General features: G+C 39.7%; 1 protein-coding gene across 1 annotated transcript in view; it reads left to right on the top strand.

Annotated features, from left to right (window-relative positions):
• CD109 (CD109 molecule) overlaps nucleotides 1-25,651 on the top strand; it is an 85,155-nt gene that overhangs the window by 52,499 nt on the left and 7,005 nt on the right. The window contains exons 24-32 of the mRNA XM_083831473.1: nucleotides 5,658-5,739; nucleotides 7,852-8,080; nucleotides 8,610-8,775; nucleotides 9,795-9,985; nucleotides 12,460-12,615; nucleotides 12,705-12,770; nucleotides 20,128-20,264; nucleotides 23,995-24,151; nucleotides 24,564-24,666. Of these exons, the coding sequence (XP_083687599.1) occupies nucleotides 5,658-5,739; nucleotides 7,852-8,080; nucleotides 8,610-8,775; nucleotides 9,795-9,985; nucleotides 12,460-12,615; nucleotides 12,705-12,770; nucleotides 20,128-20,264; nucleotides 23,995-24,151; nucleotides 24,564-24,666 (1,287 nt within the window). The remainder of the gene's footprint in view (nucleotides 1-5,657; nucleotides 5,740-7,851; nucleotides 8,081-8,609; nucleotides 8,776-9,794; nucleotides 9,986-12,459; nucleotides 12,616-12,704; nucleotides 12,771-20,127; nucleotides 20,265-23,994; nucleotides 24,152-24,563; nucleotides 24,667-25,651) is intronic.

Here is a 25,651-nt window from a genome sequence, read left to right on the forward strand (position 1 = left end):
TTTCCAGTAAGTGATTTATAAAAGTTATTTTAAAGCAAGTGAAGACTATAGGATTAAATGTCACTCATATACAAAGCATTATGTTACTCAGCTTTTTCCCAGGCTTTTGAATTTAGGTACATGTTCTTAACACTGTGGTAGCCAAAGCAAAATATGAAGAAATATTTGTAATCTTAAGATAAAAAAGAACCATGATCTAAACGTCATTTTTTCTTCATCTTTACAACTGATTTCAGTTGTTGCACTGTTTCACTTAAATGCAATCGTAAAGGAGAAGTTTATCTTTAGGTTGAGTTGCAACTTTTCATAATCTCCATTTTTGAAAGTATTGTCGTGTAGTTTAATTTAAAACAGACTTTATTTTATATGTCAAAATCCACTAAATATTTGAAAGAGTGACCTCATAATCTGAAGTAAGTGTACTAATTTAAAGACTAAATGTTAGTTGGGGGAAGGAAGCATAGCTAGAAGTAGTTACTTTTCTTTTACCAGATTTTATTTACCTAGAGCAAAGACAATGCAAAATAGCTGTCTTTAAAAAAAAAAAAAAATATTTCAGTTGTGGAAATTACAGATCCTGTCTTGAAATCACTTTGGAATTAAAAAAAAACCAAACTGGTTGGTCTGAAAACTTTGGTGCTAGACACAGGCAAGCACAGAGTTGGAACAATATTTTCAAACTGTTTGAAATGTAAGACCTTTTAGTCCTTCGCATATTTCTGAAGTCCTTTCCATCCTGATGTACTCTTCTTTTAGCCTGGCTCCGCTAGTCTCCTACATCTTTTGGGTTTCAGCCAGTCCTCTGGGAGTATTAGAGTACATCTTCATAATAGGATCCTTCTTTTCCTTGCCTTTCCAGTTGTATGTGTTGACATTTGAAGTGTCATTTTTCACGTCTGATTGAGTGTCCATTGGAACAAACATGGGGGTTCACAGCCCTCAGATCTATTGTTTCAGCATTTCTGCAGACATCCCTGTGTTAGATACTCTCGTGTTTGAAGATTTTTGCGTGACTGCAAGGGGCTTGGCGTTAAGAAGAAAGCAAAGGGAGTGTAGGAAATAGCTGTCCTTCCTCTGGTTCTGCTCATCTTTCCATTCCTTCTCAATCCTAGTAAATTCTGAGATAAATTTATTTTTGTGCAGTGGCTGCTCAGAAGTCTTTGTAAGCTGCTGGTCTTAGTTCGGTGCTTTTACACTACTGGTGGAGGGTGGCTATAATCCTTATTTCTGTGTATTGCCTGTTCTGTGAAGAAACAGAAGACCTCACCTTTTGGGCCTTACAGTCAGGTATTTTTGAAGAGGAAGTAATCTGTATGTATGCATATATTTGCGTTCCTCATGGCACATTATTTTGAGGTTAAAACTTGGACAGCAACTTTTGCCACTTAATTCCTTTTTCCTCCTACTTAAGAATTCTTGACTTCTCAAGATTGTTAACTGAGATGACAGATTCGTCTGCCTGGGAAGGATTCACCCGTTTTAATGATGTAATTAACCACTGTTGTTGTGCTAAATACATTTAAAAAATGTTTAAGTGGGAAGTTGTAATGATAAGCACTTCTAAGGAGACAAAAACTAAACTTGATACCACTGGGGTAATAGTTTATAGGGAAAGCCATACTGGTATAATGTAGCAGTTTAGGCTCATATATTTATATTTCTTCTGTTATAGAGAGACCCTGGGTAGGAGTTCATCTTATGTCATAACAAAGATTGAGGGACCAGGGCATTTGTTCCTCAGTAATTACGGCTGTGGTTCACACAATGTCTGTATTCAGGGTAGTATGTAAGCAAGTGATAAATCCTTTTGTCAATAAAAACAAGGAAAATGTTGTAGGTAATGGTTTTAGTTGGATGGGTCTTATGGGGCCTGTTTGTAAAGATAACCAGTATTTGCTCTCCTTCCTTTCTGTAGGACTTAATGATGCAAATGCCTTTATAAAACCTTGCTTGAGGCTTTTCCTTCTGCCTGACTGGTTTGGTATTCTGTCTATATGAATGTCAGATGTTAGACTAACGAATATTGTGTCTTAATTATAATAACTGAAATAGTGCAGCCATGAAATAAAAAGAGGGTGGGAGGGAGACAAAAAGGTGTCTCGTGAAACACTATTAATAGATATGGTTGTTCTCAATACACAAATGGCAAGCAAAATGTAGGGTAAGGAAGGTTTTACGAATCAGAGACTACAGTGAGTAGCATATTTTAGGGAACTCTTTCTTTGGAACATTAACAAATGCTGGTTCTGCACTGAAGTCAGCTGTTGAGTAAGGACACATTAGAGAATCTTTCGATGTTGTAGAACTCCAGGCTGGGAATGATAAGGTTGAATCCCTGTGGGTTAGGATCCGCGGGAAGGCCGGCAAGGCTAGCATCCTGGTGGGGGTCTGTTATAGACCGCCGAACCAGGATGAGGAGACGGATGAGGAGTTTTATAGGCAACTGACAGAAGTTGCAAAATCGTCGGCGCTTGTCCTCGTGGGGGACTTCAACTTCCCGGACATATCCTGGAAACACAACACGGCACAGAGAAAGCAGTCTAGGAGGTTTCTGGAGAGCGTGGGAGATAGCTTCCTGACGCAGCTGGTCAGTGAACCTACCAGGGGTGGTGCCCCGCTAGACCTTCTCTTCACAAACAGAGAAGGACTGGTGGGAGATGTGGTGGTCGGAAGCTGTCTGGGGCAGAGTGACCACGAAATGGTAGAGTTCTCTATTCTTGGCGAGGCCAGGAAGGGGACCAGTAAAACTGCTGTCTTGGACTTCCGGAGGGCTGACTTTGAGCTGCTCAGGACGCTGGTTGGCCGAGTCCCTTGGGAGGCGGTTCTGAAGGGCAGAGGAGTCCAGGAAGGCTGGGCGCTCCTCAAGAAGGAAATCGTGATGGCACAGGAGCGGTCCGTCCCCACGTGCCCAAAGATGAGCCGGCGTGGAAGAAGACCGGCCTGGCTCAACAGAGAGTTGCGGCTGGAGCTTAGCAGAAAAAAGAGGGTTTATAATCTTTGGAAAAAAGGGCGGGCCACTGAGGAGGACTACAAGGATGTAGCGAGGCTGTGCAGGGAGAAAATTAGAAAGGCCAAAGCTCATCTGGAGCTCAACCTGGCTACTGCCGTTAAAGACAACAAAAAATCCTTTTACAAATACATCAACGCGAAACGGAGGACTAGGGAGAATCTCCATCCTTTACTGGATGCGAGGGGAAACCTAGTTACTAAGGATGAGGAAAAGGCTGAGGTGCTTAATGCCGCCTTTGCCTCAGTCTTTAGCGGCAATACCGGTTGTTCTCCGGACACCCAGTGCCCTGAGCTGGTGGAAGGGGATGGGGAGCTGGATGTGGCCTTCGCTATCCATGAGGAAATGGTTGGCGACCTGCTACGGAGCTTGGATGTGCGCAAGTCGATGGGGCCGGATGGGATCCACCCGAGGGTACTGAGAGAACTGGCGGAGGAGCTGGCCGAGCCGCTTTCCATCATTTATCGGCAGTCCTGGCTATCGGGGGAGGTCCCGGTTGACTGGCGGCTAGCCAATGTGACGCCTATCTATAAGAAGGGCCGCAGGGCAGACCCGGGGAACTATAGGCCTGTCAGTTTGACCTCAGTGCCGGGGAAGCTCATGGAGCAGATTATCTTGAGGGTCATCACGCGGCACTTGCAGGGCAAGCAGGCGATCAGGCCCAGTCAGCATGGGTTTATGAAAGGCAGGTCCTGCTTGACGAACCTGATCTCCTTCTATGACCAAGTGACGCGCTTGGTGGATGAGGGAAAGGCTGTGGACGTGGTCTACCTTGACCTCAGTAAGGCTTTTGACACCGTTCCCCACAACATACTCCTCAAGAAACTGGCTGCTCGGGGCTTGGACTGGCGTACGCTTCGCTGGGTTAGAAACTGGCTGGATGGCCGGGCCCAGAGAGTTGTGGTGAATGGAGTCAAATCTGGCTGGAGGCCGGTCACTAGTGGAGTCCCCCAGGGCTCGGTACTGGGGCCGGTCCTCTTTAATATCTTTATTGATGATCTGGATGAGGGCGTCCAGTGCACCCTCAGTAAGTTTGCAGATGACACCAAGCTAAGTGCGTGTGTCGATCTGCTCGAGGGCAGGAAGGCTCTGCAGGAGGATCTGCATAGGCTGGAGCGATGGGCTGAGGTCAACTGCATGAAGTTCAACAAGGCCAAGTGCCGGGTCCTGCACCTGGGCTGCAACAACCCCAAGCAGAGCTACAGGCTGGGAGATGAGTGGCTGGAAAGCTGCCTGGCCGAGAAGGACCTGGGAGTATTGGTGGATAGTCGGCTGAATATGAGCCAGCAGTGTGCCCAGGTGGCCAAGAAGGCCAACGGCATCCTGGCCTGTATAAGAAGCAGTGTGGCCAGCAGGTCGAGGGAAGTGATTGTGCCCCTGTACTCGGCTCTGGTGAGGCCGCACCTCGAGTACTGTGTTCAGTTTTGGGCCCCTCGCTACAGGAAGGACATGGACGTGCTCGAGCGAGTCCAGAGAAGGGCGACCAAGCTGGTGAGGGGTCTGGAGAACAAGTCTTACGAGGAGCGGCTGAGGGAGCTGGGCTTGTTCAGCCTGGAGAAGAGGAGGCTCAGGGGCGACCTCATCGCTCTCTACAGTTACCTGAAAAGAGGCTGTAGAGAGGTGGGGGTTGGTCTATTCTCCCACGTGCCTGGTGACAGGACGAGGGGGAATGGGCTAAAGTTGCGACAGGGGAGTTTTAGGTTGGATGTTAGGAAGTACTTCTTTACCGAAAGGGTTATTAAGCATTGGAACGGGCTGCCCAGGGAGGTGGTGGAGTCACCATCCCTGGAGGTCTTTAAAAGACGTTTAGATGTAGAGCTTGGGGATATGGTTTAGTGGAGTACTTAGTGTTAGGTCGGAGGTTGGACTCGATGATCTTGAGGTCTCTTCCAACCTAGAAAAATCTGTGAATCTGTGAATCTGTGACACTGCTGCTGGTCATGAGCACCTAGTAAACCTTTGTGGCCCTTCTACTATAGATGTTCAACAGTCAGGAGAAAGCTACACTTGGTCTGGATACTGAGGAATATTTGAATGCTGCTTAACCAGGTTCCTTCCAGGAAGCCCTTTTGGTTACTGCTGAGATGTTTCACTCTTTTTCAGAACAGCCTCTTCCAGTATGCTTCTTTGATAGATTTGGCCAAAGCAAGTTACTGAAAGGGTCTGTTTTTCAGCAGCATTTGTAGCTGTGCCCATGCCTTTCCAGTTGGAAAATACTTAATTTTTGCTTCTCTATTTTGCTGGGGAAAAAAGAACATCTCTTTAGGTGCATGATTTCAGTGCTTCAGCACTTCAGTGAGCTGAGCTCTATAGGCGCCGCTCTGGGCTGTGCTCACTGCTGTCCTGCTGGAGCCACTGAGTTACGTGGGAACGGGTCTCTACCCTGCACTGTCCTGTCTGGGTGGCAGATCAGTGGTAATGAGAGCCATCTAGGTCTGTTTTTGTAGGTAGATCCTTCGTGTTACTGTGACCCACTTTCTTGTAGTCTTCTGCACTGTTCTGTGTGTTTCTGTGTATTTGGGAGATATTTTATGGAATATTTATTCAAGCTCTGCTCTTCACAGCCTTAGAAAATGCCTTGCTTCATGTGAGCAGGAGGTTTGTACAGGAACCCATGTGTTCAATACCTGTCTCTGCTCTTTCACTGCAGGTTACCAAAGAGAGCTGCTTTTCCAGAGGGAAGATGGCTCTTTTAGTGCCTTTGGAAATGAAGATCCCTCTGGGAGCACATGGTAAGTAGTTCTGCCAGATTCACTTTGGAATTTGAGTATTTGAGATATTTTCCCTAAGACTAAATTTTTTTGTGAGGCTGGTAAAAGTTTCCAGCTGTATTAGCCTTCTGCCTGGTTTTCATTAGGTGTTTAGGCCAACTCTAAGGTCATTTCACTGAATAGCATGCTGTCAAGGCCATTATTAGGGCAAGGCTTTTTAATTTTGCAAAAGACAAACGATGAATTATTTTAGCCATGGGAATAGCTGAATGAAATGCTTTGAGATGTTCTGTTGAAGAGGATAGCTTACCAACAAGGAGAAAACTTAAAACTGCTTTGGAAAAAAAGTGAATTAAGGCTACTCAGGGCTTGGCTTCTTGCTACAACAAAGAGTGAAATGTGGTTAACTGTGCAAAAGCAGAATGGTGATTGGATGTTTAAATCACCACTGCAGGCTCTCTGCAATCCAGAGCTGTTAAGTGGTTGAAACACACTCCAGTTTTATTCTCTAGTGCGACATATTTACTAGTATGTTAAGAAAGTGCCCAGGCATATTCCTGTACCCAGGAATGTAATTCCCGTTACCATTTAATTATTAGCATAGTCCCTGTCAGCCTTCCAGACCCTGACACCCTCTTAACAACTTTTCGGTTATTCCTGCACCTGGTTCAGGAGTTAATGCACTGCAAGGTCCATGCCCATGCAGCATTTGCATTCAGAAACCCTGGTTTGGAAAGTAGTGGGGTTCACTGGTCTAGATACAACTTGATTGGCATTAGATGTCTTCAGCAGCCAGAAGCAAATTCTGAGGATGTCTGATTTACTAATCTGCCTAATCTGTCCAATTGCTGTAAGGTTTTTGAACATCAGAGCAGGCTGATTCTGCCTGCTTAAGAACCAGTACCTAGGAGATTCTTCCCCAGCAGGCAAGAGCGTCATAGACTCACTGTTAGTCCTCTAGTAATGTATAAAGATGTAAGAAAGTGGGACTGCTTTAGGTGTTGTATATGCAAAGGTGACTCCATAGAGAACACAGAGCTTGGTCTGAAAGTTTTTTCTGTTGCTTTCCTTGAAGGACGAATGACAATAATGACATAGGTTATTCTTGCAGTTGACTGAAACCATTTAGGGCTCTGTCATCTTCATTGCTTCAAATAGATTTTTAGTTTTCTCTGTACTGGAGGCTGAGGACTCTGTGAGGCATTCCCTGTGGGGTGAACAGAGCTACTGATGGAAAAAAAAATAATAAAAAATTGTCCCACTTGCATCTTAATGCACCTCCTTTTTTGAGACTGTAAAATACTCTTCAGTGCTGAATTTCACCTTAAGAAACACACATAGTAAGCATAGCAGTGGAAGCTAGCTAGATAAACAGATAGAGACAAGTTCCAGCACTTTGTTTAGCTAATCCACATTTGGTTAGTTTAAATGTACTTACGTGCTTCAGCCAACTTCAAATAGAACCGTTCCAATTACTCTGTCACTGATCCAGTCCCTCATTCTGGAGTCAGTGAGCATCTTTCGTTGACTTCGCTGGGATTTGCCTTAGACTAGGTACTGATGGACTGCAAAATGAAGATAACTTATCTGCATTGGCAACCCTGGTACTTATATGGTGCGGTGACAGGTTACATGAATAAACATTTAGCAAAGAAAGGAGTCAAAGCAGAACTTCAGATTATTGATGAATTAAACAAGGGTTGTTTCGATGATGTCATTGCAGGGATAATTGTGATAACTACCATCACACTTATAACTGCATTACTGTTAACTATGCTTTTGCCACTTAAGTCTTGCAACAGAAGGCAGGAGGGCAACATTTGAATAAAGTTAAACAAATGCTGGAAGAGACTTGGATAAACAAAGATAAACAAAGTCTTGGAGCCTATAGTCTGTACTTATTTTTTGAAACATAACAGCTGCAAAAGGGATTATCTTTAGGAACAAGGAAATAGCTTCATTTTTTGTGGATTAAACTTAGTCTACTTTCTTGTCTGGTTGAAGCATGTATTTTCCTCCATGCTTAAAGGTGTGTGTAGAATACCTTATACGTCACTATATTCTTACATCGTGTTAAGCAGAAGCTGTAAGATGTTGCTAATTTTGTCCTATTTAATTAACCTTTTCCCCAAGGTTATCAGCATTTGTATTAAGATGTTTCCTTCAAGCTCGTCCATTCATAGATATTGACCAAGATGTACTCATGGATACAGCTAAATGGATTGTCCGGCATCAGAAATTAAATGGAGAATTTCAGGAGCCTGGCAAAGTGTTACACAGTGACCTCCGAGGAGGCACCAATAATCCAGTCACTCTCACAGCGTACATCATGTCATCCCTCCTAGGGTTCCCAGATAAACAGGTATTGGAATTCATAAATGGAATTTGTAGTTACTGGAATACTTCATAAACTGTCATACTACCTGGCAAACACCTGGTAGTGTAAAGAAATAGAGGAACATCTCAATAGAGACAAAACTTAACATGATTTGGTAAAACTTGCCTGTACTTTGGTTTACTTCTTAAGACAATATGAAGTTGTGCCGTGAGGCCATCCAATTTTGTGTACTTTGCAAAATCTAAAGACAATTACTTTTAGCAAGAATATTGTCATGTCTTCAGTCCAAGAATTTAAAAAGCAATTTACAGGGGGAACTATCCTTAGAGATGTTAAGTCATTCAGTTGATTTAATTGAGATTACTCATGTTCATAAAAGTACCAGTTCGAAAGGTTTGCCTCTGAGGTTCATGTCTGTGACTGTGAAAGAGATTTTCAGTACTTGGTTGTTTGAAGATAGTAATGTTTCTATTCCTGTACAAGTTTTCCTTTTATATTGTAATAATATGTATTTTATTCGTTGTATATTCTTCAATGTGATCTTCATTTTCAGCATGCGTATGTTATCAAGAGTGCTACAAACTATCTAGAAGATAAATTACAAGAAGGCATTTCGGATAATTATACTTTGGCACTTGTGACATATGCATTGTCATGGGCCAAAAGTACAAAAGCCAAGGAAGCCCTGAGTATACTGAATGAGAGAGCAGAACACCAAGGTATTGCACAATAGTCCTCAACATTTGTATAGATGGATGTTCTTCAATTTGAAAAATATCTGTCATATATTTACAGCTGTATAAATAAATAAAGAGGATCTTCTGAATTCAGATGTGTTTTGAGCTTGGCATATATAACAGGCTAGGAACTTCTAGAAAGCTTTAATGAAAAGTGTCCATAAATGGATTGCAATTCACAGCAAAGTTAGGCCTTCCAGTTTTAAGTACAGCAGCCTTGATGAGAGTACAGTGATGCTGTCAAAGAACATTACTTGTCAGTTGTAAGATCAGTGTGGGTGGTTAGCTGAAATCAGTATTGCAATGAAGAGATGAAGGATTGGATTTACTGTGAGCTGGTACAGAGGTGTATTGCACTTTCTGTAGTGACCAGCCATCTCATCATGTTTAGCCTCTTCTGAGTTCAGCATCACTGAGTTTTGTTTCCTGTTTCGATGGAAGAACAGACTATATGGAGCATAAGATATCGAAGTTTTGGGTTAAAAATAGTAATTGTCCTCTTGAAAAACCTGAAGGAATTCATGTTCTAGACTAGAAACTGAGCCTCTAGAGTGTCCTTCCATCTTTACTGCATTAGGCTTTTCAGTCAGTCACTTTTGGGAAGGGGAGATTTGCGCTTCACTCAAGGACGAGTCCTAGTGGGCAGCCATGATGTTTGAAGTTCCTTCTCTAGTGAGTACCCCAGCAACGAGGTGGCTTTTCTACAAGGGCTCATTTACTTCAGGCTGACAATAGGAAGGGTCAATGTAAAGTTCACTGAAATCAATGGGAATGACTATTTGGACTCCAGCTTTCCTTGGACCTATATTCAGCAGCTCCTGAGGAAGTGCTTAAATTAATCCTTTACTGGACATGCAATTCAGTTAATTCACTTAATTTTAAATTCACTTAATTTTAAAGAAATCCAGTACATTAGCAGAAGTTAACTCTTAAATAAGTCTTTCCCAGAAGTCCAAAGACTTCAGAATGTGAATCTGAGGTTATTTTGGTTTATTTTTCAGGGGAATTTCGTTTCTGGATAACACCTGCTTCTGAAATGTCTGATTCATGGCAGCCACGGTCCATTGATATTGAACTTGCAGCATATGCTCTGCTGTCACACTTTCATCAAGACAGGTTAGAAGAGGGGATCCCTGTTATGAAGTGGTTAAGTCAGCAAAGAAATCACCTGGGAGGATTTTCATCTACTCAGGTAATATCTTACAAACTATACCTTTTCTTTTTTTTTTTTTTTAATAGTGATTACTGAGTTTTGTTTTGCTGTAACAGCCTTGGTTACATGCATATTTGCATTCTTTGCAGGATTGGCATCTTAAACCTAGACTACCAACTTTAGTAATTTGGCAAGTATAATAAAAAAACACAACAGAATTAAAGGGTCACCTTGATTGTTTAAAATACTAAAACCCAAAGATGTTAAGTTAAGAAGTGATGCCTGTGGAAAAAGAGTTGATCAGACTTTCCAAGCAAGTGTGATAAATATCTGTGCTTATGTTTCTTCCAAGGAGAGAAACATCTTTCTATTCTTTCCATATGTGGGTCTACAAACTCCTGAAAGGCTATTAGCTAAGATAAGAAAGGGGAATAGGTTTTAGAGGAACAGCCTAACCTAGTGCCTTTGTTGGCGGTTGGTCCGAACTTCATAATATGCTGTGTCCTCATTATTACACAGAATTTTGATGGGCCATGAAATTTGGAAGATCTTCGTTATCTCCGGGAGGTTTCTATGTTATTGAAACCACATCTTGTAAGCTGTGCTGGCATCCAGAAAATTTATATTACTTTGGATCGCATTACTTTAAACTTGCTTTTAAATTAACTACAAATGCTGGTCACAATAAAATGTCACACATCATCATACTGCTTGGTACCATTCTGTACAGGCTATTCTTCCTTATTTTCATATGTCAGTATTAATCTGAAAGAAAATAGTTCTATTAAATAAAATGTAATTTAGGAACCAGCCTGGCTCCCCTGAGGTTCTAGTATTTTCCTAATGTGTTAATTGTTGCTTATTATTTGAAGAGACTGATTGAAACACTGAATTGTTGGAAAAGCTTTCTTTTAATTCTCCAGAAATTGTTTTTACTTGAAAGTTTGAAACTCTAGCAGTGTATCATTTGCCCCTGAGGGTGAAATTAAAAAATGAATTTAATTATTTTGTTTTTCTATAATCTAAACTATTTTGATTTCAAAATTACTCCAAATGTCTCTGTGGATGCCTTATTTAATTTATGGAAATGACCCCGTACTTTTTTTTTATAACTTCTAAGATTGTTTTAAAAAATGTTTGGAGTGTTTTCTTGCATGGGTTTATTATATTAGAAACTTAATATATTGTTAAACAATAAGGAAGAAAGTAATCAATTGCATGTGTGATACATTGTAAGTTAGGGTATCATAACACACTGTAATTTGTTTACCCGGTATAGCGTACCATGAATTTGCCATCGAGATATTTTGCTTTATAATGCTTTCAATGTTGGGACATGAAATTATGTATATTTCATGTATATACAGGAATACAATCCATACAACAAATATATATGTGAAAACAAACATATATGTGAATGCAGATATGAGCAAATTTTGTAAAGCCTTATGTTGTTGAGCAAGAGGGTCCTGTGCGCCTGGCCTGAGACCATATTTCCTAACTTTTATGTTACGAGTTTTATGTCAACATCTTGAACGCTAACTGAATTAAAGGAAAGAAATGTAAATGTGACAAATATAATTATAAGGACTTGGAAAGGGAACTTCAAGGTATTCTTTGATCTCCACAACTTAGGTAGGGGTAGGCATATTGCTACTTTCAGATGTTTAAAATGGGATTCTCCAACAAGATCTTACAGCTCCTAAGATCTATGAGATTGATCAGATATGTAAATCTGATAGGTTGCTGTAACTTCATTCAGTCCAGTATGAAAGTACACAAGCTGCAAAAATCTCAGAGAAGCGTTAGAAATGCATAGCTGATTTTTGTATTTTTTTCTTCAGAAAATATCATGTTAAATACCATGATGTTAAAATTCTCATCCACTAAGCCATGCTGAACCAATTGCTTAAAAACTGACTCTTGTGTTCAAAACCTGGAGAGTTAAGACTGCAATCATACATAAAGATAAATAAAAGAGAATTATATATACATATATAGGTTTATAAACATATTCTCCTTTTTAAAATAAATATTGGTAGTTTTTCATATGTATAGCTTTTGCTTCAGTCATCAAGGTACCCTGAAAAATTGCTGCGAAGTGCTGGATATTTAATGCTTCATCATTGCATACATCTTTAAAACAGCAGAATCATTACTTCCTTCATTGGCTTTCTCCTCAGTGTCTGGATGGCGCGAGATTCTGACTGTTACATCTAACAGGGAGTTGGGTCTTCCATATAGCTTGCACAGAGCTCCCTTCACTGGCTCTCACCACATTCTCCATTGCAAGTCACGGTATCTAATCACTGCCCTGTGTTGTTGTCCCTCTTCTGCACTGGGATCCTTCACACTAGTGGAATCCCAATGGGGATGTGGATGTAGGTGTATGAAGACCCCAGCATATTCAACAAAAGGGGCAATACAGAAAGCGTGAACTCTCACAGGCATGGCCCATACAGTTCACCATGCAGAGCTCTGTTTAACACAGAAATATTTATTTCTCTCAACAGGACACTGTAGTGGCTCTGCAAGCCCTGAGTCTATTTGCAGCTCTCACCACTGCACACAAAACAGAAATGGATGTAACAGTGACAGCGCCTTCTTTGAAAACTCCAGAAATATTTTCAATTGGTACTCAAAACCGCTTCCTGCTTCAGACCAAGGAGGTACTGTAGAAAGTGAGGAATGCCTTTGTAAAGCCTGCTGCCTGAAAGTGTCCTGAAAATACTGTTTTGCTCATATGTCTTTCTTTTAGATTCCCCCTGTGCAACCAATGACAGTTACAGTTTCAGCGGAGGGAAGCGGGTTTGCTGTCTGTCAGGTACGCAATGCAGTTATTTTATCTAAAGATATGCTCTCTAAAAAGAAGAGATCTTCCATCTATTTTGGAAGCCTTATTAAACATATCAGTAAGAACAATCTTCTGAAATGTCTTAAACCAATACCAAAGCACTTTACTACTTGAAAAATACTGTGAACCTAATATTATGTGAATGTGCATATTCATGTGATAGTGTATGTTGAATGGCAGGTCCTTTTAAGTGCTGTTGGATGACTGACAGTTTTGGAGCACTTTGTGGATCAGAGTCATATCAAAATGACTCCGTCTTCCTGCAGAAGTGCAGTGGTACTTTGGCAGTCACAAAGGCCACGGTAAAAAAGGCCCATGGACGAGGCAGCCTGTGGTAAACCATGGCAAAGCACAGTTCAGTAGACAGCATAAGTATACTATTAGCTATTAGAATTATTTTGATGTTATTGAAGTAGAATACAACAATAGTGGAAAAGCTAAAAATAAAAAAAGGTATTATATCCAGGTTTGCCAGCAATTTTTATGCTGCTCTGAAATAGTATAAAAGAATCTAAGGATCCTGCAAACTGCCAACAGTACGTGCTTAGCATCAGCCAAAATGGCAGGACATCAGGAGGACATGGCAAAGAGTAGAAGGAGGTATAAGGATCCCCTCTCTGCCAATGCTGCAGAAGGCTGTGTTTTAGTGGTATAACTTCAAACATCTTTACTTATATTTAAACAAATTAAGCTGGGGTCAGCACATACTGTATTTTAAAATTAGCAAACCCTAAATAGGCGTTTTATGCATTTCAGCTGCTTGCTCTTTCCACATAACAGAGATTATGTTCTGAAGAAATTCTGCCTTCGAATTTTGCCCTAACCTAATGAGAAATATCATAAGAGAAGAAGGCTGTATTGGATCTGACTTGATCTGACTAATGGGTCTCTTTTCCCCGTTGTATGATCTGTGATGATGGCTTAGAACCACACAGGTGAAAGAGAAGACCTTCAAAAAACTACAGATAGTGCACAAATGTTAGTCTCTGAGCATGAGAGAATTGTTCTATTACAAGTAAACAGATAAAGTTATAGTTGCTGAGTCTGTCACAAAACTGGGCAGAGTTCCTACTGGACTCCTTCTATTCATACCTGGGAAAGCTGAACATAGGTCACCTTTAATGGTCTCAAGGTTTTGTGCCTGGTTAGATTCCATCTTGAGTTCTTTCCTGTCCAACTTTCACTTCAGTGTTCTTATGCATCTGGAAAACAAAAAGGCATACTGATGGTTGGTAAATATGCTTTGGATAAAAGACATTCATCAAGAAACCATCAATGACTACCTATCAGCAATGGCCAGCAGCTAGAGCTATACCTTTTTCATTCTGCACCATTCTGCAAAAGCCACAGCACCAAAAACCTGTACCGATGTTTATTCATTCTCAAAAGTGCAAATGATGCGTACAGAAGAGTTCAAAAGTTTCAGAAGGTAGTTTAGATTCAGACCATCAGGCCAAGATAGGAATGAACATCTCAGCAGGACAGCATTTACACATCTGTCATTTTAAATTGCGTGTGTGTAAAATGTAACTGAGCGGGGCTCCAGAACAGCTAAGATTACTTAACCTTAATGACTGTTGAGAAATACTCCCTGATATTAGTTTTGTCATAAGAGCTGATCAGATGCTTTTCAGTGAATTGTTTCTTGCTGGAAAATACTAGTTTGTTGAAATGTGTGCCTTTTGTGGAAGTATTGGTTCCAGTTAAGTTCTTGTCAGGAGGTGGATTACACATCCAAATCAGCATGTCTGATAAAGACCAAGCCGAGCTCTTCCACCTACAATAGTTGGTGGTTAACCCAGTGGTTAGTGGGCTCCTTGAGGGCGTATAGCACCATGGTTTAAGTTTCTAGTTTGTTGCATGAGCATGCAAACATGATCCCAAATAACTGGTATTCAGGACCCAGCACCAGGTTACCATCTTCATTCAGGTCACTGTGCCTCTTTTGCTTTGTAGCTTTGGGTCAGAAATAGTGTGACTTGATTCAAAATACTGTACTTAACATGCTGGAGTAGTTTCTCCAAAAACTTTTCTTAGCTGGGACCAATTCTTTCCTTCTGCTTCCTTTGGCAGGTCTGGTATTCTAAAAAAAAAAAGTACACTGATGCCATTTGAATGAGATTTCTCCTTTTCCCAGACACAAGCTAGATCTGGGTCTCATTTAATAAATCAGATAGCATATGACATTGTGATCGCATTTCTTCAGCTGGGTTTCATTGTCTCAGGCCCGCCAAAGTACAGTGGTGAGATTCACTGTTCTGGGATTTGACTTGCTGGCCAAATGTAGCATGTCAAAACAGTAATTTATTTAAATATCAGAAAACACAAGAGTTGGTCCATTAATGGAAAAGGCTGCTTTCCCAACAGAATGGTTTCTTAGAAAAAAAACACAAAAAAACCCTTTGTCTGGGTATATGAGTTGGCAGTGCCTTCACTCTTGACCCTGCAGGATCTCATAAAATGTATTTTTAAAAGTGCAACTGCAAAAGCAGACACTTTACTTATAGTTTTGTGGTCCTGTTGTCAACAGAATCTCCTAGCTTATCCCTTCATTATGTGAGTATAAACTGGGGATGTCCTAAGACACTTACTCTGTAAGGGAAAGGAGAAGATGATTGTAGGGTTAGGGTATGTGCAAGGGTCCTAAAAAGAAAGGAGTCAAAGAAGTGATCTTCCCTAGGTGCTCTGCTGAAAGTCTTGGAAGAAACGTCTCCTCACTGTCTGGAGCCACTGTGCTCTGAGCTTGGCAAATGCCTCAAAAATGTGGCATGGCCCATGCCTTCTGGGACGAAGGAGGTTGCCACTGAAATCCAGGACTAGCATCAAGGGCAGGGCTGGCAGGCTCGAGAAGGATGGATATGGACAAAGTGGGCAAGATCTCCTTGATCTCCTGGTCAGATAGAGATAGCAGTCTGGAGAGGATCTTACCTCTCACTCTGCTCCATGGCAGGAACTGTTGGCTGGCATCACTCCTCTCGTCCATCCTTTTTCAGAATAAACCTGGACTCACATGTATGAGAGCTAAACCAGTAGTTCTCACATGGCAGAGGGTGGACATAGTCTGTATCTTTGGGAGAGGAAGGGAGTGACAAGAAAACTGAGGATCACCTGTTACTCGTTACTGAAAAGCACTGACTGTTTTTTCCACTCACCATATTTTTACTAGGCTTAGGCAAAGGACTAGATGTTATTCAAAGAAGATACACTGTGAACTAACCAGTCAAAAAGGGATAGGAAAATAACTGGAGACAATTTTGTTGAATTCATACCCTGTCAAGCACATTTATGAAGCTAGTTGAACAAAAAGGAGAGGGAAAGAGACATTGATTAGAGTAATAAAAATGATTAATGTTTTTTGAAACCTAATGCTGTTGCTTGGACCAGATACTGTTAGAAGCATTTCTTTCATGCAGAAGATTTCAAATGTCTTTTCTTGGCCCCCTCACCAGGTTGCAGAGTGACAAGAGTGGATCAATTCTGCATTTAGCTTTGGCAGTCCTTTTTTAAAAGGGGTTAAGATGAAATGCAGTTGCTTGTTTTGTTGATTTAACGCTAGTTTCTGTTTAATAGCCTTCTGTCCCCAAAATAACAGTGTATAAAGGAGGAGGCTTTAATTAAACTCTGTTGTGAAAAACATTTTCCCTTCATTGTCATGAGAAGTCAGGAAAAGAAAGTCAGCCCGTAACAGCAATAACTCACTCCAAAAAAATACTAGCTGATTGACCTGTTCAGTATGTAGTTTCAGACATCCTGCTTTGGCAGTAAGTTCCCATTCATTAGCTTTTTCTGGCAAAAGTTAAAACAACTTTGTTTCTGTGATGACAAATCGCTGAGGTGCTGCCAGCTTGTCTTTTTACCAAATTTTCTGCATGCCTTTAACTGGCAAGCTTCTAGGCTGGCTTTCTCCTTGGTAGTGTCTTCTTCTGCAGAGCAGTTGTATAGATAAATCTTCGCTGTTACACCACTGCTGTTCTGAGTGTCTGTACAGAATTGTCTCTACACTCACACAGCGTGATAAATTCAGGAATGCTGGCAGGTTGACAGGAATATGCATAGACTGAAAGAAAGAACATAACTTTCATATCAAGGAGTGAGGGACGTAGTAACAAAAACAAAGATGAGAAATTAAAACTCATCCATTTGCACTGAGTTTCTATCCTATAACTTGGACAACCCTCATCATACCTTTAAATTTGGACTGACAGTTTTCCTTTTGCTGCCAGAAACTGTTCTAAAGGGAATATAATTTTCCAGAAGCCCTCTTCATTCCCTTTTCTTTAGCCAAGCAAAGTGCATACTGGGGTCTTGCAAGGGGAATTATTTGAGCCATTCTCTGGTTGTTTTTGTACAAAAACAAAGTAAGTTCCCTCTGCCATCTTGATGACTGAGGGAACATGTAATGATTATTTATCTGTGAAAACTGCATGAAAACTTTCATCATTGTTGAAAATCACAATTCTGTCAAATAAATGCCAACTAATCTTTGATAGTAAATATTTTCATAGTTTCTTATATTTGATTTTGTCATTCTAGGGTTTTGAAAGTTGAGCTTTCTGATTCATCTCAATGAAGTTCTGAGTCACCAACCTTTCTTTTGTCCTCTGTCAGAGGCGATGTCCTGTGTGTACCGCAGCAAAGGGATACTGCAGTTACCATCAACATCACGTTGGGTGTTAATCAGTCTAAAGCGCCTTAGAATGTCTCTCAAAGATAAATTTAATTTCTGGTGTCTTTTTTTTGGCTATAAAACATGAGTATGTTAGAGCAGATATGCTGGGACAGCTGATACTGTTCATTATTCTTTATCCCACAGTGACCAATGAAGGCTACTAGAACAGGGCAAATGTGGAGTGATATTTCACTGGTATACCCTTCTGTCCTTCACCAGTCTGTGACATGGGGCCTTCCCAATCCACAGGTCATCTCTTTGTGCCATCTCTGGCTTGGTAGATTTTTCTTCAATAGATTTTTCTTCCATAAATGCATTACTTTTTGAATCTTTCTAAGTTTTTAACAACCACAGCTTTTTGTAGCAAGTAGTTGTACAGCTAACGGTGTATTGCATGAAGTGCTACCTTTTTCTCCTCTTGAATCTGCTCCCAATAGTTCATTTATTTGGAGAGCAGGTATTAGAGGAACTGTACTGGGTCAGAGCAAAGCTCAGTCCAGCCCAGTGTCTTGTTTTCCACAATAGCCAGAGATGGATGCTTAGGAGGGAGTGTAAGAACAAGATAATTACATATGTTACCTGACTGTCTAGTTTCTTTAGGCATAGAAAATCTCAGTGGACTTCGGTGAAGTTATCTGTTTTGCCCTTGAACTCTTGTACAGTTTAACATTTACTGCATCCTGTGGGAAGGAATTCCACAATTTAATCTTGCGTTGCATGAAAAAACTGTTTCCTGTTCATCTTTCCCATGATGGTCACTATTCTGTAGACTCTTAACTGTGTCCTTCCAAATTATGGCTCGAGAGTTGTCATCTATTTTACCATCTCTTAAATTGAAGTTATTTTCTGCCTTTGATCAGCCTGGTCAAATTTCTCTGTGCCTTTTGAAATTATACCATACCTTTCTTGGAGGACAGAAGCTTCAGCTTGGCTTTACAGCGTATCGTTATGATGTTCCTAGCCTTTGTTTATTTCTTTTTCATCATTTTATTTGATATTTATGATCACTGCTGACCACTGAGATGATATTTTCACAGATCAACAAGTAGCTCTGGTAGTAATTGGTTCAAAACCGATTATTATGTACATAAAAATTCTTTTATTCTGCAACTCTTTGCAGTAATTCTTATTGTTGTTGCCTCGAATTAGCATGATCAGCAAACTTTACCACATCAACATTCACCTTGTTTTCTAGATCAATTATAGATGTTTAACAGTGGTCACCCATCACAGATTGCTTTAGGACATCACTCCTTTCATGTATTCCTACCCTCTGTTCATGTCTTTTAACAACCTTTTATCCCTTGGCATCTTCTTTTGTTTTGGTATCTTTGATTAGTTATCTTCCTAACAAGCTACATGCCTGTGTAATATCCAGGAACCTTATATTAGGCAGAGCTCTGTTGTCCATGTTTTTTTGCTTAATTAGGGTAACTGATGGCAACAGGTATTCTTAAAAGTGTCATATTTACTCATGTAATTTCCACTGTGTTTTCTGGTACAGATACTGAGTTTACTTAAAATCTGTAGTTCTCTAGACCCCCAGTACTCTTTTAAGAATTGCTGTCACATTTTCCATCTTCCAGTGTAGTACCAAGGCAGTTTTAAAGAACCACTGCAAGTAATAATTCCAACTGTTTCTTTACCTCATCAGGTTCAATTCTGTAGGCAGTACAGCCTGTTTTCTTCTTCTTCTTTCTTTTTTTTTTTTTTAATACATAATTTTCTGTCATAGCTGATAACATGAGAGTTATTGGTTCTTCAATTTCAGCTCCAGCATTTCTGCTTTGGCTGTTGGCAGTGGTAATTTTATAGGTTGTTGAGATAATCAGGCTGTTCCCCAGTTATTCACGCCACCTTTAACAGTTTTTGGTTTTACCAGTCTTCTACCACTGCTTCAAGCATTTTATGCACAATCTACACTACAAGAAATGGAAACTCTTCAAACTGTGCTTAATAGATGAACTTATTTTATATTGTTACTGTCCTCTCTTAGACATCCTGTCATACTTTCTTACTTGGCTCACTTAACAGAGCTTGGCACCGTTGAGCAGAAAGGGCGAGAGCTCTGTCTTTGAAGCAGAGTGAGGACTGTAGCTTTGTCTTTCCACAGATGAAACAGGTGATGAAAATACTTAGTGCATAAAAACTGCATTATTTCAAGTGTGGAGTGACGTGCTATTTCTCATCTGTTTTGAGTGTATGAATGCTGTGACATGAAAACTGAAGACAAATTCTGTACATATGCTATGTATTTGCTCTTGCTCTTTTATTTCCAGCCTTTTCTTTTTTTAACCCAGTGGGTGTCAGCCTCTGAAGTTTGCCTTCATTCATCCCATTTCATACTGTTAGGAAGTAGCTGCACACGTTATAAACCAGCGGAAAGCAAGTAGGAAGAAAATTGCTCATGTTCCTAGAGCTCCTTTGTGTCTGACTTAGATGTGTCCAGCTAATTGCATTGGTTTGGGCTGCATAACAAAATGTTCAGAAAATATATCTGTCAGAGATTGCCCTAGGGATCTCATGTGTCCAACTGTGAGATATAAGGTCATGTATCCTGTCTCATATGATCACACCTCTGGTGTTCTACCGTTAGTGTCTTAACCCCATAGATTTGCTTTACGTATGTCCTCTAATGTCTCTATGTTCAATCCACAGCTCAATGTTATTTACAACACAAAATACGCCGATCAGAAGCTCAGATCTGTGCGAAAACAAGAAGCTTTTGACTTGAAAGTTGATGTAAAGGATGACAAAGATGATATGAACCATTTGACCTTGAATGTGTGCACAAGGTAGGTAATTCAGTTGGAGCATCTCATGTACCTCTTTGTCTACACAACAGCTGTGTTGCTTAAAATAAGGTAAACTTTCCATATGTTTACATGGATTTACTAGTGTGTGGGATATAAACATACAATTAAGAGAGCAAAAGAATTACTTTGTAAAAACGTTAGTAATTAAACTAAGAAGCAATTTGTAAGTCAATAAATCTAGTGACAGCTGATGGATACGAATAGGTCCTTTGTGCAAAATGGTTGCTGGCCAGATCATATGAGATTTTTTTACTGGCATGCATAAATACGGCGTTTCCCTACATGTTAGAGGTATATGGAAGAGTTTGTGTGAAATAAAAGAAAAAACTCAAAAGCTTCTTTGGTGCAAGTGCTTCTTAGCTATACTGAGAACCCTGGACAAACTTGAAAATTGAACTGCTGTCTTCAGTGTTCTAGTAACAGACTGCAGGAACAGTCCCATAACTTTTACCCTTCATGAACAGAATGCTTTGCTTTTGATATAGAAGTAGATACCTCCTTTTATAAAAAGAGAAACAAGTTTCTGAAGCGTTAAAAAACATCATGAAATAGAAGTAATCATTCTTTGTTCATCTCTGTTAATAAACTTAGCTTGGAACAGTTTTGACAAGAGTCAAAATCCATGTCTATGTAATGTTAGCTTCAGCTGCAGTTTTATCTTACTGTGCAAGTATTTTTGTGGTCTTTCATTTACCTGTGTCATATCTTTATGATTTCAGTAATGTAACATAATGGAAACATCGTTCTGGAGTTGAAAGAGGTGGCGATTTTTCTGTACAATGTCATTTTATTCTTTCCCCTAAATAAGGGTTGGGGGATGCATCTGGGATGATGCTTCTTGTTCAGTAAACATCTACTAGGAACTGAGTTGAGACTGCTGAAGTATCATCTCAGAGACCATAGAACAGTCACTAGATGTATCGTACACTGCTAGAAATTCAATCAGCTGAGAATGGGTGACACTGAATAGTCATATTGCATATTCCTAGGTCAGCCAGTCATTAAACCAGGTTGTTTCTTTGACTGCTTTGCTGCCTCCTTTCTACTTGCTGTAAAAGTGTCTATGCATGTATCTGAAACAAGCATATGAAGATCTCATGATTTTCTCAGTAGACACATCTTTCTGTGGTTAAAGAGCATTTGAGTATTTCAAAGAAAACTCTTGAGGACACTGTATCTCTTTTTATATATGTATTTACGTTTTAAAATCTTCTATTTCTTATTATCTACAAGGATGTTGAGGTGACTACGCTTTTTGTATTGAAGGAAATAATCTGCTTCTTGTCAATACTTCTTGAAACACTGTTTACTTCTTGTGATATTATAATGGGTTCCTTGTAAACGCAGGATTTGCAAAGTATCACCTTATCCACCATGTTCACTCTTGCATTCCTTTCTTCTGTGTCCGCTTTGTTATTTATTTAAATTTTAAACTCCTTACGACTAGGACTATTATTTTTATGCTCTGCACAGGGGAGCTGTGACTGGAGATGGTGCCTCTAGGTGACACCATCACACAAATAATAGCTATAGTGAACATGATGTCAGTGTGGAGAGGACTGATTTAATTTGGGAAATATCCAGCAGGCGCAAAGCCAGATCCGCGTTTTCATGTGTTTCTGTTAACCAATTCAGGGATACAGATGGTGGTCAGGACGCTAGAATATATGAGAGCTCTTGAAATAGAATGGGCTTTTTCCTCTTAGTTTTCTCTGAAGTATCAACAGCTTTTTAAAGTCTAGCACCAACTCCTGACATGTAAAGGCTTACATGATGGGTCTGGGATAAACCTTGGATGAGCATTCTGATATTCTAGCTCAGCACTTTGTCTCAGGAATACGGACAGGAAGAGACTTACCTCTCTGGAAGGCTGTAGGATGAAGTTTTAATTGCAAAGCATTCAAAGGATATTGGGAAGATCTAACAGCATTGTAAAACTACCCCAGGTGAATACTTGGAACGTTAAGATCCATCAGCTCTGTCATGGAAAGTGAAACATGTTCTAGTATTCTGTGTTTCTGTTCTTTAAGCTGAGACTTCATCTCTGGTTGCTTGGCTTGATTCACTAGTCCTCCTCTTCTCCTCAGCCGCTTACATAGTATATGCACTACCTATGTTAAATTCATGAATTAGCTTAGAGCTGGTCCACTTACAATCTTTACAATGCAACATGGCTTTTTGGTAAAGAAACCAAAGCAGGTAAATGCAAAGACTGCTGAAATCTCAACCAGCTTAGCCAGCTGTGGGTATGCATAATCAAGTAATGGAGGCTGCAGCTCTGCAGGTTTTTTTTCTCTCCAATCTGCAGACTATCTCACCTTTTCTCCCTCCCACTCACCCCGCTCTAAGTAAGTGAGCCAGACCTTTATAACTTCTAGGGATGTATCATATTCATTTCTTGGCAATACCATGCTAGTTGGGTTACCTGGTGGTATTTTGGTGGCACCCCAGGTTACCTAAACAGGTTGAGTATTTTTGTCTTCTCTCATTGGTAATTAAGCAGAAATAGTTATATCCAGTTCCAATTCGGTTATTTGTTTTCAATAGCAGCTACTTTGGTGTAGCCCATCATCCAACAGATGGTTTCATTTGTTTCTAATCTCATGAGCCAACTGAAGTCAGCAGTTATGCTGTATTTCTTTCAAAATCATATCTGTGTTCAATCAGCTATACTGCCAGGCTTAACAGCATTGCTTTGAAGGAAAGTCTTCCCTTTTTTTAAACCATCCAGCTCTACAAAGAAATAGTTTTATTCAATTATTTTCAACTACTGTCAGGCCTTCAAAATGAGGGTTGGAGACACTTCTATTCTAGTACAACAATAGTCATTTACCTTTCATGACAAGGGAGGAGGGGGAGTTCTTCTGCCACCTACTTTATTTAAAGCCGTACAATCTTTTGTAGGTCACGTAAGTGTCACTTATAGCACAGAACACCATAAATATGTTTTGATAGTTCTGGTGATAGCACCATGGTGTATGTGGTTTGTTCAATAGAGCAAAGCTTTTAAGTCCAGTATCTGATTCTCAGATTGGAAGAAAATGTAATAAGCATTATTCATGAAAAAAGAAGGAACTCAATTTATTAAATTTTCTTTTTTTCACAAACTGGATGAATAACACAGCTATATGTTTTAAAACTGGAGTTTTGAGGAACAATCTGATGATGATTTTGTTAATGGAACCATCAGTCTATATCAAGGGCATATGGGAATGTTTGGGAGACTTTTTAGAGACATTTATCTCACCCTCCAAAAACGAATAAAAGTAAAGCAATGCATCCTTGAGTGGAAATATGAATATTTCAGTGCAAGTGCTCCTGCAGTGGTTTCTTAATTACCTCCTTTTCAAACATATGTTTAATCACATTATTTCGTATGTATGTGTCATGTAAACAAGCACTTCAAGATGCCAGTGCCGTCAGTGTTGTCCTAGTGTTGTCTCTCATATCATTTATATACTGTAGTTTTGTCCGTGCTAAGCCTATTTTTTCGTATGTGGTTGAAATTAGGCAGAAAAACAGAGAAATCCATTCTTATCTCTTTATTGTTAAATATTTTTTTTCTTGTTGGCATTTTGTTCGATTTGTTTCTTAAGTATTCTTGAGCATTATTTCTTCCATAGTTGAGATGTAATAATTAAACAATTTATATGGAGAATTTGCTATTGTGTTTCTACTAAAATTTTCTTTGCCTCTGTATTTTGAAAAGGTACTTGGGTTCTGGTGCAGCTCCCAGTAGTGGTATGGTCCTCATGGAGGTTGGCTTACTCAGTGGTTTCTCTGTGTCACCGGATTTCATTCCATTAGACAATACAATTAAGAAGATGGAAGAGGAAAATGGAAAAGTAAACCTATACTTAGACACTGTAAGTTGAAAATAACAGAGAAATGCATTTGCAGTGATGCTAATCTTGACTGCCAATGTTAGATTTTAAAGTCGGAAAGATAGTATGATTGTATTCTTTGGGGAAATCAACAATTGCTATCAACGTTGAATGATGAGTTCCATTTTTAAAAAAGAGACTGATGGGATAGGTGCAACACCACTGTAAGGGGTTTCTAGACTGCAAAAATCTTGTAAAATCATTTATACGTAGGCAGATTTTTTAAGAAGTCTGTGTTTTGGCCAAAGTAACAACAAGTGAAATAAGCATTTTTATGTGCATCCTCTCTCCAAGTCTATAAATGAAGAGAACTGCCAATGAGTTAGAAGTTCTTATCTCTTCCATGAACCACCATCAGCAGGGTTCTCAGGATGTTTCTCTTCTGTTTTTCTAGCTAAATGAAACACAGGTTTGTGTGGATATTCCGGCTGTGAGAGACTTCAAAGTGGCAAATATCCAAGATGCTTCAGTGACTATAATGGATTACTATGAACCTAGTAAGTGTCAGTCATTCCAAATGGATCTTGGTGATTCAGAAGCTAAAAATATAAAGTTTCTTTTCATGGAAATGGGACAAATTTTAGTGAATAGAAAGCCACATTGCACTGAAATTTACGTTTTCCATTGAACTGCAACCTTTTTGACGTTGACACACCAAGTTTTCTAACAAACAGTTGTGTTTTCCTGTATACATTTTGCTGTCCTCATGGGTTGGTTCCTTAGATGGTGTGAATTGTCATAACTTAATTGTCAGCTGGTATAAATTGGTTTCAGTATGGCTCTCAATGTGTTCCGCAAACTACCAAAATGAAGCAGGAACTTCACTGCGGTTCACTTACTAAGTTAATGATTATCTTTCAAGTAGCTTTTGCATCTGTTTCTTGTTTAATCAGAGAGTCCTTCACTGGAGAAAAAGTCAGTGTTTTGTTTTCTATAGTTATGTAAAAAAGATGTACATGGGAAAAACAATTTGTGTTTTTTTTTTTAAATGGCATGTGTTTTAGAGAAAGGCAGATACGTACAAAGCTCTGCTTGGGCAAAGTGAGAAGCAAAGAAAGATTATAGGCTGCTAGAGAAGATATTAGAGAGGCTTTCATTATACCAGCCAGCTGAAACATTATTAAGGATTTGGGCTTGATTTGAGATAAGGAATTAAAAAGTTGTATAAGCAATTTTCTTCATGTTGATTTGTTTTAGTGTAGGACAAAAGACAACCAAATACAAACGTGTACTGCTTTAGCTGAGTAAAAATCACATTTCTTCTATTTAGGCTGAAATGTTTATTCAATCCCAAATGTTTAAACTAAAATAGAAATTTAACGGATGTAGCTAAAATACTCACTAACCTAGAGCATGTTTTAAGTCCTAGTGGCTTAACAACTTGGAGCAATTTTTATTTAAGGCAAACACATAACACTTGGAATCTGTGGCCAAAACAAATTTCCACATGCTTCAGTGATTGGGAGAAGAGCTGAGGACCTA

This window comes from Anser anser, assembly GCF_964211835.1.
Source record: "Anser anser genome assembly, chromosome: 3".
NCBI classification, from domain to species: Eukaryota; Metazoa; Chordata; class Aves; order Anseriformes; family Anatidae; genus Anser; species Anser anser.